Consider the following 13,429-nt stretch of genomic DNA (forward strand, 5'->3'; position numbering starts at 1 on the left):
TACACTCCCACAAAGACTACCTTACACTGCATTTAAAACCAAAATCACATTTGGATAGCAACTGTTTCTCAGGCGGCTAGTCCTAGTCTTTATAACCCTGTGGGACGCGGGTGGCGTTGTGGGTTCAACCACAGAGCCTAGGACTTACCAATCAGAAGGTTGGCAGTTCGAATCCCCGTGACAGGGTGAGCTCCCATTGCTTGGTCCCTGCTCCTGCCCATCTAGCAGTTCGAAAGCACGTCAAAGTGCAAGCAGATAAATAGGTACCGCTCCGGCGGGAAGGTAAACGGCGTTTCCATGTGCTGCTCTGGTTCGCCAGAAGCGAATTAGTCATGCTGGCCACATGACCCGGAAGCTGTACGCCGGCTCCCTCGGCCAGTAAAGCGAGATGAGCGCTGCAACCCCAGAGTCGGCCACGACTGGACCTAATGGTCAGGGGTCCCTTGACCTTTTACCTTACCTTCTTCCAGAAGGCAGAAACTGAAAGAGATCATTTCCGGGGTGCGCACTATCCTGCACTATCTCTGCAGCTTTCTTATGACACCTGGAAGCATAGATTTGATCCAAGGTGGGAAGAGTGCACCCAGTTATTCTCTCCGCAGTATTTACAACCCTGACTGAACATTAGGAATAGCTTTCTGGTGTAAGAGCTGTTGGAAAGTGGAACGGACTCCCTTGGGAAGTGGACAGTTCTCCTTCCTTAGAGGCTTTTAAGCAGAGGTTGGATGGCCACCTCTCAGAAGATTCTTTACCTGTGATTCCTGCATTGCAAGGGGTTGGACTAGATGGACTTTGGGTCCCTTCTATGATTCTATAATTAGGAAAGCCAAATTTCACATTGTACCATGGAGAGGGAGTCCTGGGTGTCTGTACGTGTTGTATATAAGATAAAATCCTACCAAACAGCATAGATCTACTCTTCCCATGTGTTGGGAGATGTGGCTTTATCTGCACTTAGGTGAATTAATTTCTTCCCTAATGATGGGATGGTTCAAATTTATCTTTCTTTGCTGAAGTTTGGGGGAGTTGCTTATGAGCCCATTCCAGGAAGTTATCTAGGTCTCTCCAGCCTAAAGGTCATCAACTCTATGGTGCAATTCAGGAGGGGAGGGGAGGGGGGACATTTTAGCTAGATCTCCCAAGACTGAAACTCTCCTTCTTAGGAAGGATAGCAGTAGTAAAAATGAATATTTTACCCAGAATGTTGTTCCTGTTTCAAACTATCCCAATACTTAAAGGTATAAAACAGTGTAAAGAGTGGCAAAGAGCCTTAGCGAAATACATCTGGCAAGGGAAAAGACCACGGATAAAAATGAAAATACTAATAGATAAAAAAGAAAGAGGGGGCTTTTCCCTTCCAGATTTGAGTTTATATTATGAATCAGCGTGCCTACTCTGGATAAAGGAATGGATAAAACTAGAGAACAGAGATATACTGGATCTGGAAGGCTATGATAATAGGTACGGGTGGCACGCGTACCTGTGGTACGGGAAGGTGAAGGTACACAGGAGCTTCTTAAACCATATTTTCAGGGGACCAATCTACCAGGTGTGGGAAAGGAATAAAAACCTCCTTGAAAGGAAAACCCCCTGGTGGATCTCACCAATAGAGGTTCTAACGGTTAAGAAATTAAATATGGAAGGGAACAATGCGACATATGAAGATCTTCTAAGAAAAACAGATCAAGGGCCCAAACTTAGACCCTACGAAGAGATACAAAGCCTACTCACGGGTTGGTTGCAATATCATCAAGTGCATGACTTGTTAAAAGAAGACAAAAAGAGTTTAGGCTTTGATGATAAAAAATCAAAATTTAACGTAGAGGTTATAGATAGCAAGAACAAAACATTGTCTAAAATATATGAGATCTTATTGGAGTGGCAGACAAAAGATGAGGAGGTCAAGGAGGCAATGATTAAATGGGCCATTGACTTTGGGTATAATATTGATTTTGTAAGGTGGTCGGAACTGTGGAATAGTACCATAAAATTTACGGCCTGTACGGCATTGAGAGAGAATATTTGGAAGATGTTATACAGATGGTACCATACACCGGTGAAGCTGGCCAAAATGTATAGGCTACAGAACAACAAATGCTGGAAATGTGGCGAGGTGGAGGGTAATCTTTATCACATGTGGTGGCGTTGTAACAAGGTGAAAGGCTTTTGGGAAATTATTTATAATGAGCTTAAAAAAATATTTAAATACACCTTTCCCAAAAGACCTGAAGCCTTTTTGTTGGGACTGATGGGCAAAGAAATTAAAAAAGAAGATAAGACCATATTTCTTTACGCCACCACCGCAGCAAGAATTATATTGGCGCAAAATTGGAAAGTGGAAAATATACCCAGTTTAAGTGATTGGCAGGCCAAAATGATAAATTATGCCGAGTTGGATAGGTTAACAGTTAAAATTCGAGATCAAGACGAACAGAAATTTCAGAAAAATTGGAGTAAATATTGGAATTATATAGGAACAAATCTATAAAGCACTGGTGGGGATAGGAAAAATTTACTAGCGACTAAATTTGATTTGTGAAAAATAAGTACGGGAGTATGGAACATGTTTGATACTTACCAAAAGGGTGGAGGGGAGTCCCAGGTCTGAAAGAGTGTAGTATATTATGGTTTGTTAGAAATATGTGGTAAACCAGTTTCTTTTTTTGTATAGTCGAGGGAAGGGAAATAATAATTTAAGTAAACAAAGTATACTCTATATGTTAATGTATTATAAGATACACTTAGGTTGGACTTTGAGTATTTATATGTATTCTTATTGTTACCTTCTCTCCTTTTTCTTTGTCCGTGTTTTTTCTTTTTGTATAATCTCAATAAAAAAGTATGATGCAAAAAAAAAAAAAAAAAAAAAAAAAAAAAAGATGGGATGGTTCAAATTTATCTTTCTTTGCTGAAGTTTGGGGGAGTTGCTTATGAGCCCATTCCAGGAAGTTATCTAGGTCTCTCCAGCCTAAAGGTCATCAACTCTATGGTGCAATTCAGGAGGGGAGGGGAGGGGGGACATTTTAGCTAGATCTCCCAACACCCACTCATTGCTTCCCAATCACCGGTACCCAAATCTTCGAAAGGCAAACAGTTCTTCCTGTCTCTGGCAATCTCTCTTGTGCAATGAACATTCTCTGCTTTGAGAAATCCACGTGATCTGTAACCTGGCCTGGCCTTCCTCAATCTTTGGTATCGTTTCTACCGTTCACCAATCATTATTTGTTCTTCCCAAAATGCGTTTGTTGGTGGGAAAGGCAAGATTAGACAGTTGGCTAACAGAAAAGAAAAGAGACCAAATTCCTTTCTCGCTAGCCCAAATGCGCTTACTCGAAGCCTCTCAGAAGCGTGAGAAAGATCCATATAAGCTGAGGAAACAGGTCTGGAATAAATTCTGTATTTTATTTTAATAAGTCCGTTCCCCTTCCATTTTTCAATTATGCTATGCGGGAGATCCAGGTGGTATCATGTGCTGGACCCTATAGAGGGTTGGGCCAGAACAGTCAACAATAGTTGCCTGCAGATAATAATGATAATGATAATAATAATAATAATAATAATAATAATAATAATAATAATAATAATAATGTTATTTATACCCTGCCCTTCCCAGTTCAAAAATCAGGCTCAGGGCGGCTAACAACAAATTTAAAACACTTTAAGACACTTAATTATGAAAGCAGCATAAAATACAGTATAAAAACATGAAAACAATAAAAATCAAAAATCAATTAGATAATCCCCAGGGCTAGCTGGCTGAATTGGTCCTACTTGGGCACAGCGAGGAGGTCAGGGGAGAATTAGATGTGGGGTCTCAGAGCGGGTGATCTTCAAAAAGCCAGGTGGAATAGCTCTGTCTTACAGGCACGACGGAAGGAGGTTAAATCCTGCAGGGCCCTGGTCTCCTGGGACAGAGCATTCCACCAGGTCGGAACCATCACTGAGAAGGCCCTGGCCCGGGTGGAGGATGGTGTGACTTCCTTAGGGCCCGGGACCTCTAAACTATGGTTATTCATGGACTTTAAGGTACTCTGTGGGGGCATACCAGGTCCCATAAATACAAGGTCCCTAAGCCACAAAGGGCTTTAAACACACCCTGAAACCAGAATTCTGTGCGAGCCAATGAAAAACTGAACTGTAGAGTTGGAGGGGACCCTCAAGGACCATCTAGTCCACCCCCTGTGGACCAAGGGCAGAGTTCAGTGGGAGAGTATCCACTTTGCATGCAGAAGGTCCCTGAACGCTGCATCTCTAATTGGGCTGGGAAGGAGCCCAGTCTGAAACCCTGGAGAGCTGCTGCAAGCCAGATAATACTGCCCTAGGTGGGCCAATATTATGACACAGCTTCCTATGTGCATATGGTCCAGCATTCCTTCCCCTTATCAGCTAGCAGGCATTAGCTGCTCAGCCAGAAATGGGTTAAAGCTCTGGTTTTCCCAGGAGTGATGTATGGAAGTGAGAGCTGGACCATAAAGAAGGCTGATCGCCGAAGAATGAATGCTTTTGAATTCTGGTGCTGGAGGAGACTCTTGAGAGCCCCATGGACTGCAAGAAGACCAAACCTCTCCATTCTGAAGGAAATCAGCCCTGAGTGCTCACTGGAAGGACAGATCCTGAAGCTGAGGCTCCAAGACTTTGGCCACCTCATGAGAAGAGAAGACTCCCTGGAAAAGACCCTGATGCTGGGAAAGATGGAGGGCACAAGGAGAAGGGGACGACGGAGGACGAGATGGTTGGACAGTGTTCTGGAAGCTACCAGCATGAGTTTGACCAAACTGCGGGAGGCAGTGGAAGACAGGAGTGCCTGGCATGCTCTGGTCCAGGGAGTCACTCACCTGTTCTCTCCATCCCTTATGAAGAAATTCCCCCTTGCATTGTCTCCTCCAATGCCTGATTTAAATATGCAACTCCAACCGACTAAAAATAGGCCAAGCTTCTTACCGTGGGAGTTCGTTTCCCATTAATTAACATATTTCTTTGCATCTCACCTCTTCCCTTGTAAATTTCTTCTCTCACAAGTTTACTGAGTTCCTTGCACCTTCCTTCTCCACACACACCCCTCCTTCCCAGGTGATTAAAATCCTCCTTTTCAAAGTTTTCAGCTTCAGGGAAACCTTTTTGCTCCATAGAGTTCTCTCTTCCTCGTTGACCTGAATTCTGGAGGGTAGGACGCCACTGAGAGCAAATTGGACGCTTCCGGGACGGCAAATGCTGAATTCAAAGGGCACGGGGGCCAGGCCTTCTTTCCTTCCAGCGGCTCTGCCACCTGGGGCTAGTGCCAGGCGTTAAGTTGTGGGTGAACATATCAGACGACACAGCAGTTCTTCAAACAGCTCTTGTTTATTCACAGGCCAGAACAGAACTGAACTGAAGGGTTCAGCCAGCCTGCTTATATAGAGCTCCACTACAACACAACAGTAACCACTTTCTGTAACTATCCAATCACTGAACGTCACTTTCAATCCCTTATTTGCATATGTGGACCTGAGTGAAAACTATCTACAGTATCCCCCTGCTGGCCCAGGGTGAGAACTTCAGTACATAACACCGGGTATGGCCCAGCCTTTGGCACCACAACCCCAGAGGGACCCAATGTCAGGGACTGGCAGGGCTCTGGTGCTGAGCCAGGAGAGGGGGGAGAGTGATTTATGATGATACCCAGCTCTACCAATCTTTCAAATCAGAACTAGTGAAGGCGGTGAAGGTCCTGTGTGAGTGTCTGGAGGCAGTTGGAGGATGGATGGCGGCTAACAGATTGAGGTTGAATCCTGACAAGACAGAAGTACTGTTCTTGGGGGACAGGGGGCGAGTGGGTGTGGAGGACTCCCTGGTCCTGAATGGGGCAACTGTGCCCCTGAAGGACCAGGTGTGCAGCTGGGAGTCATTCTGGACTCACAGCTGTCCATGGAGGCGCAGGTCAATTCTGTGTCCAGGGCAGCTGTTTACCAGCTCCATCTGGTATGCAGGATGAGACCCTCCCTGCCCGCTGTCTGTCTCGCCAGAGTGCTGCATGCTCTGGTTATCTCTCGCTTGGACTACTACAATGTGCTCTACATGGGGCTACCTTTGAAGGTGACCCAGAAACTACAACTAATCCAGAATGCGGCAGCTAGACTGGTGACTGGGAGAGGCCTCAGAGACCACATAACACCAGTCTTGAAAGACCTACACTGGTTCCCAGTACGTTTCCAAGCACAATTCAAAGTGTTGGTGCTGACCTTTAAAACCCTAAACTGCCTCAAAGGCCCAGTATACCTGAAGGAGCGTCTCCACCCCCATCGTTCTGCCCGGACACTGGGGTCCAGCTCTGAGGGCCTTCTGGCGGTTCCCTCGCTACGAGAAGCCAAGTTACAGGGAACCATGCAGAGGGCCTTCTCAGTAGTGGCACCCACCCTGTGGAACGCCCTCCCACCAGATGTCAAAGAGAAAAACTACCACCAGATTTTTAGAAGACATCTGAAGGCAGCCCTGTTTAGGGAAGCTTTTAATGTTTAATAGACTATTGTATTTTAATATTCCATTGGAAGCCGCCCAGAGTGGCTGGAGAAAGCCAGCTAGATGGGCGGGGTATAAATAATAACCATGGTTGAATCACTGCCTCCTCGATATATAATTGGTCTTCCGGTTGGGTTTTCCCATACAGTTGATAGGGGGGTCAGCCCTCTTTCAAGGCCAGCTGTGTTCCCAGACAATGATTCTGGATCCTGCAAACAAGGTGGGGAAATGTTGCGCAACCAATATAGAACAAATTATTTTCTTCTGCAAAAAAGAAAAAAGAAAAAGCACAGCGACACTCAAACAGAGAGAGCAGATACTCTTGTGTAACTGGAATCAAGGATGCAAGTTAAACCAATTAAATTAAACCTGTCGGTGTTAAATAAGAACAAATTGCGCAACCCTAGTTTGCTTAATTCTTTCAAAGCACAGCACCGGCCTCTCTGGGGAGTGGGGCCTGGGGAGTTTCAGACTTTCTTCTACGCAAACAGACTTTGCTCTACACGAAGGCTCAGAAGCAGTCATAAAACTATCACTCAAGAATGCAGTATGCAAAGTGCAATCATCTGTGCAAAGTGCAATCATTCCAGACTGCAAAAAGTCAGCCCATCGTTTTTCTGCTATCCAGTAAGCTGCAAGGAACATCCAATCTTATAACTGGTGCCCTCCCCGCAGTGGTGGAGGAACCCTCTCTGGCACACGGGGCAGGACAGCCCGTACGATGTGCGCATGTGTGGCATGCCGTATGGAGTGCGCACACACAACAACCATACGGGCTGCCACACATGCGCAGTCTGTACAAGATGCCGCGCATGCACACTCTGTATGGGCAGCCACTTGCACGGCGTCTGTATGGGCTGCCACGCAAGCAGCACCCCATACAGACTCCGCATGTGTGGCATCCCATATGGACTGCGCACTCGCAGCAGCCCATACGGCCACAGTGCGAGAGGCAGCCTGTACGGAGGCCCGTATGGATGGCGCACAAGATCGGCAGCCAGTACGGATGCCGTGCGAGCGGCGCCTATAAGGACTGCGCGTGCCCTCGGCTGCTGTACAGCTGGGGGGAGGCAGGGGCCATCTTGTCACACACACACACACACACACACACACCAGAGTGGCACCCGGGGTGGACCGCCCCCTCAGCCCCCCACTCCGTATGCCCCTGCCCCCCCCCCCAGTCCTAGTGCAAGCCTGAGGACTGCATTGCATCCTGGGGTGGGTTTTCTTATGTCACAGCTCCCACCCTTAAGCATCAGATCATAGGGAGAAGAGCCCTGGGACTGGATCAGGCCCATGTCAATAAGGTGCCTTCAGCGCAGTCGCCTTTTCCCATTCATGCTTCCCAGCAAGCAGCATGCAGAGCTGTACCTCTGGGCTAGTCTTTGATGTTGTTGTTTAGTCGTTTAGTCGTGTCCATCTCTTTGAGACCCCATGGACCAGAGCACGCCAGTGTGGCAAGCATCCGGGGGGCGCCACCCACATGTGTGGTGACACCCAGAGCGGGCCGCACCCCCCTTCCTCCGCCAGTGGAAACAGATGGGCACAGCCAGTAGAGCTCTGCTATTGTGGCAAGCAAATTGTCTGCTCTCTATAACCAGCGCCCGTCTGCAGTCTGGCTAGTAGCTGCAATTTACAAAGATGGACGCTGGACTTTTTTGAAGGGGGCAGAGAATCGCTTTAGAGCCACAAGACTCCAAATTAATTCTCAGAGGCTTTTTTCCAAACCCTCCCCTCTGCTCGGCTTTCCAGTTGCAGACTGCAAGGCGCCACGAGAGCTGGACCACGGCTTCGTCACCTTCTCCACACAAGACAACCTGACCACGTACCAGTCGGCGATCCAGTATTCCTGCCAGCATCCATACTACGAGATGGTCCCCAACATCACAGGTGAGAGTGGCTGCCCTGTGGTGGGGGGTGTCCGGTTTGCATGCTGGGTGGGCAGCAGCGACTGGACAAGGGATAAGCAGCATTCACAGAAGACCACAAAGAGCTAGTAAGATGGGCCGGGTCAAGAAATGTAGTTGGCCCAGGAGCTTGTGCTCACGAGTTGCCTTCTAAAGGCCGCTAGGACAATAAAGCATTTCAATCTAAGATTCTAAAATTCCATTCCCTTGATTGTTTTGGTTGCTCCCTTCCAGTGGCGTAGCGTGGGTTGTCAGCACCCGGGGCAAGGCAAGTAATTTGCGCCCCCTAACCCGTGGATTTGCGCCCCCTAACCCGTGGATTTGCGCCCCCTAACCTGTGGATTTGCCCTAACCCCAGATGTTGCGCCCGGTGCGGCCGGCCCCCCCTGCACCCCCCATGCTACGCTACTGCTCCCTTCCGAACCTTTTCCCAACCCTATAATCTCCTTTGTGAGGCGAGGCGACCAGAACGCTACCAAATATTCCAAATGCGGTCGAAATCTGTATCCAGTGATGAAGAAGACTGCTGAGGGAGGGGAGGAATAGAGATGGGTGGAAACTGGGGTGAACCTCTGTTTGAAAAAGAAGTCTTTGCGTGCCTTGCATCCCCACTAGTAGCCATCGGTAGGCTTATCTTCCGTGACAACAAGAAATGTTTTAGGAGTGCAAGGAAGCAGCCCCAGGCAACAGGCCTGCCACAGGATATTGCTAGGCAGAGGCACGGAGACAAAATCAATACTTTTGCAGCGCTGCTGTCTGAAGAGGAGGCTGGAATGGCCCTGAAGGGGAAGGAAGGTGATTTCCTAAGAATGCAATGCATGTCCTGCCTCTCCTCACACAAAGACGGAAGACAGGAGGAGAATTCTCAATGGTGGTTACAGTGGCTTCTGAGCCAGGGCCTGAATCCCACCGGGCAGTCACATACTTATAAGTAAATCGAATGTGAGATTAGCTTGCTGCTCAGTGGAACCGGAACCATTGTGAAAACAGTTGGAAAATTGCACTGGGGATTTGAGTGTCGGTGACAACACTGGCGCTGACCAGTACATGCCCACAGAAGCCAGTTCAAAGTGAACTACTGCACCAAAGTGCTGCTGGATTCCCCCTCCTAGAGCTCCTCTCAGAATAGAACATATCTACTTAACAAGCTCTTAAATCCCCACCCTCTGTTTGCCAATGGCTATGAGCCACAACAGCTAGCGGAGCCTCCATGTACAGGGGCACTGTACCTGCAAATATTGGATAACTTATTGCGGACAAATAGCCATCGTGCTCTGCTTGCGGGCTGTGTACAAGTTGTACACAGTTTACTCAAAATCAGTCGTTGTACTTCAGTTTCTGTTACTGAGTTATGACAGTTAAACGCTTTAAACACCATACAGCTTCCTTCACTGAATAATACCTTGGTTCGTGAGCGAGGGGCACTTCTCCTCAGTTACCCGCTCTCTTAGCAAACCCACTCCTGAGGGGTTCCCAAGGGCATAACAGACCCAAAGGGTCCACTCACCCCTTGTGACTGGCTTGGGATTCTTCTGTACCTAGAAGAACTCTCCCCCTCCTGGCTAGGATGAGACCCAGGAAGCCTGAATTCCCACAGGATCCGCCTCTCCCAGCTCAGACACAGCCCTCCCAGAACACTCCTCTCTGTATACCTTCCCCAGACCCTCAACCTGGTCTCCCTATCCAAGCTGAGAGGCTTTTTCCTCTTGCTCTGGATAGTCTCCTCAGTGTGGGTATTTAACTTAACTCAGAACCAGTTCTCCCTTAGTCAAATCCTATCTTGCTCCCTATCTCTCATCTTCAATCCAGCCCTATCTCTTAACCTGACACTTAGCCCTTTGTTGTTGTTTAGTCATTTAGTCGTGTCCGACTCTTCGTGACCCCCTGGACCAGAGCACGCCAGTCACTCCTGTCTTCCACTGCCTCCCACAGTTTGGTCAAACTCATGCTGGTAGCTTCGAGAACACTGTCCAACCATCTCGTCCTCTGCCGTCCCCTTCTCCTTGTGCCCTCCATCTTTCCCAACATCAGGGTCTTTTCCAGGGAGTCTTCTCTTCTCATGAGGTGGCCAAAGTCTTGGAGCCTCAGCTTCAGGATCTGTCCTTCCAGTGAGCACTCAGGGCTGATTTCCTTCAGGATGGAGAGGTTTGATCTTCTTGCAGTCCATGGGACTCTCAAGAGTCTCCTCCAGCACCAGAATTCAAAAGCATCCATTCTTCGGCGATCAGCCTTCTTTATGGGCCAGCTCTCACTTCCATACATCACTACTGGGAAAACCATAGCTTTAACTATACGGACCTTTGTCGGCAAGGTGATGTCTCTGCTTTGTAGGATGCTGTCTAGGTTTGTCGTTGCTTTTCTCCCAAGAAGCAGGCGCCTTTTAATTTCATGACTGCTGTCACCATCTGCAGTGATCATGGAGCCCCCAAAAATAAAATCTCTGCCTCCATTTCTTCTCCTTCTATTTGCCAGGAGGTGATGGGCTCAGTGGCCATGATATTCATTTTTTTGATGTTGAGCTTCAGACCATATTTTGCTGTCTCCTCTTTCACCCTCATTAAAAGGTTCTTTAATTCCTCCTCACTTTCTGCCATCAAGGTTGTGTCATCTGCATATCTGAGGTTGTTGATATTTCTTCCAGCAATCTTAATTCTGGCTAGGGATTCATCCAGCCCAGCCTTTAGCATGATGAATTCTGCATATAAGTTAAATAAGCAGGGAGACAATATACAGCCTTGTCGTACTCCTTTACCAATTTTGAACCAATCAGTTGTTCCATATCCAGTTCTAACTGTAGCTTCTTGTCCCACATAGAGATTTCTCAGGAGACAGATGAGGTGATCAGGCACTCAACACTTAGCCCTATCTCTTCTCAAATCTGGCCCTATCTCTCAACCTGGCCCTTAGCCCTATCTCTTCTCAAATCCAGCCCTATCTCTCAACCTGACCCTTAGCCCTATCTCTTCTCAAATCCAGCCCTATCTCTCAACCTGACCCTTAGCCCTATCTCTTCTCAAATCCAGCCCTATCTCTCAACCTGACCCTTAGCCCTATCTCTTCTCAAATCCGGCCCTATCTCTCAACCTGACCCGTAGCCCTATCTCTTCTCAAATCCAGCCCTATCTCTTAACTGAACCCTTAGCCCTATCTCTTCTCAAATCCAGCCCTATCTCTCAACCTGACCCGTAGCCCTATCTCTTCTCAAATCCAGCCCTCTCTTAACCTGACCCTTAGCCCTATCTCTTCTCAAATCCAGCCCTATCTCTTAACCTGACCCGTAGCTCTATCTAACTCTTCTCCCTCAGAAGCAGCCCCTTTTATTCTCTCTCCCAAAGTGCTGCTCCTCCCCCTTCTGTGGCCAGCTGACTTTGTAGCCAATCAGAGAGAGGCTCCAGCCTTCAGGTGGAATTTCAGGGGAGACTCTTGTCTGGCTCTGCTGTCCGTCACAGATGTCTACTAGCCATGATGGCTCTGTCCTGCCTCCACGGTTGGAGGCAGCGATGCGTCTGAATCCCAGTTGCTTGCTGGGAACCACAGGAGGGGGAGAGATGCTCTCTTGCTCAGATCCTGCTCACTGGTTTTCCACAGGAGAACAGGATCCTGGACTGGATGGGCTGTTGGCCTGACCCAGCAGATTCTCCTTATAGACTGAAGAAAACTCGTAAGACATTATGACAGCACCACCTAGTGGTATGATTCCTGTCCAGAGCTTGTGTTTTGATTTTCCCCAGGTACCTACACCTGTGATGCCAGGGGCCTATGGAGAAGTGTGGAGCTGGGAACGCGCCTGCCGTCTTGTCAACCAGGTACCTAGATTGCACTGAAATGCAACCTTCATGCCAGATGGCTTCTTTGAGCTTCTCACCCTCTGGTTTTAGAGGCAAACCTTTCACACTATGCAGAGCTCCTCGTGTGGCTAAATCAGAATTGGTGGGGTGCAAGAGGGGTCTGCTTTTGTTGCAAATATGGCATATGATGCTAATTCGCACCAGGGCAGACCATTGGTACATTCTGCCCTGTGTAGTAGCATCACCTCTCCAGATTTTAGGTGGGAAACCCTGCCAGCAATAATAATAATAATAATAATAATAATAATAATAATAATAATAATAATAATTTATTATTTATACCCTGCCCATCTGGCTGGGTTTCCCCAGCCACTCTGGGCGGCTTCCAACAGAACACTAAAATACAATAACCTATTAAATATTAAAAGCTTCCCTAAACAGGGCTGCCTTGAGATGTCTTCTTAAAGTTTGGTAGTTGTTTTTCTCTCTGACATCTGCTGGGAGGGCGTTCCACAGGGCGAGTGCCACTACCAACAAGACCCTCTGTCTGGTTCCCTGTAACTTGGCTTCTCGCATGGAGGGAACCACCAGAAGGCCCTCAGCACTGGACCTCAGTGTCCGGGCAGAACAGTGTCCGGCCAAGTTCCTTTTAACTGGAGAACTGAACCTGGGACCAGGTTGCATGTGCAAAGCATGTGTTCCACCACTGGTACATGAACTCTGTTTAGAGCCATCCATGAGCTCCCCTGTCACTGGTTAAGCCAGGAGCAACCTCCCAGATTTCTCAGTTGCTGGTGTTAATTCTGGCTAGTAGAAGCCAGGATGGCAAGAGCTCAACCAGGCAGGATTGGTTGGGGAGAGCTTGTTGAGGGAGGGAGAAATCGGATTATTCCATTTGCATTTGAAGGCAAATTACCTAATTTGCTTTTTCCGAAACAACGAAGAAGCAGAGCTCGGCCGTCTTTCAAAACACACGCTTCTCCGAATTTTGCAACAGAGTTCTCCAGACAAGTTAATGGGTCCAAAAATGTATAACCTGGAGAGTGAAGTGTCCACATCAATGCAAATAAGAGAGAAAATGACATGGAAAGAAATGCATATTTTTTTGGGGGGGGGGGGGAGTTGTTTTGAAAAAAGATGAGCAAAATTGCACACAAACATTAGGAGAGATTCGCAACAAAAGGCTCATGGGGACTTTTCACAAAGAAATTTGCAAATTGATGTGGAAACATGGGAGAG

At 47.6% G+C, this 13,429-nt stretch overlaps 1 protein-coding gene across 2 annotated transcripts in view; it reads left to right on the forward strand.

Moving 5' to 3' along the window:
- MASP1 (MBL associated serine protease 1) overlaps positions 1–13,429 on the forward strand; it is a 106,725-nt gene that overhangs the window by 67,276 nt on the left and 26,020 nt on the right. For both annotated transcript variants that reach the window (XM_028731887.2, XM_028731888.2), the window contains exons 9-10: positions 8,248–8,385; positions 12,134–12,208. In XM_028731887.2, coding sequence (XP_028587720.2) covers positions 8,248–8,385; positions 12,134–12,208 — 213 coding nt within the window. The remainder of the gene's footprint in view (positions 1–8,247; positions 8,386–12,133; positions 12,209–13,429) is intronic.

Source organism: Podarcis muralis, chromosome 6 (assembly GCF_964188315.1).
Source record: "Podarcis muralis chromosome 6, rPodMur119.hap1.1, whole genome shotgun sequence".
In the NCBI taxonomy this organism is placed as follows: Eukaryota; Metazoa; Chordata; class Lepidosauria; order Squamata; family Lacertidae; genus Podarcis; species Podarcis muralis.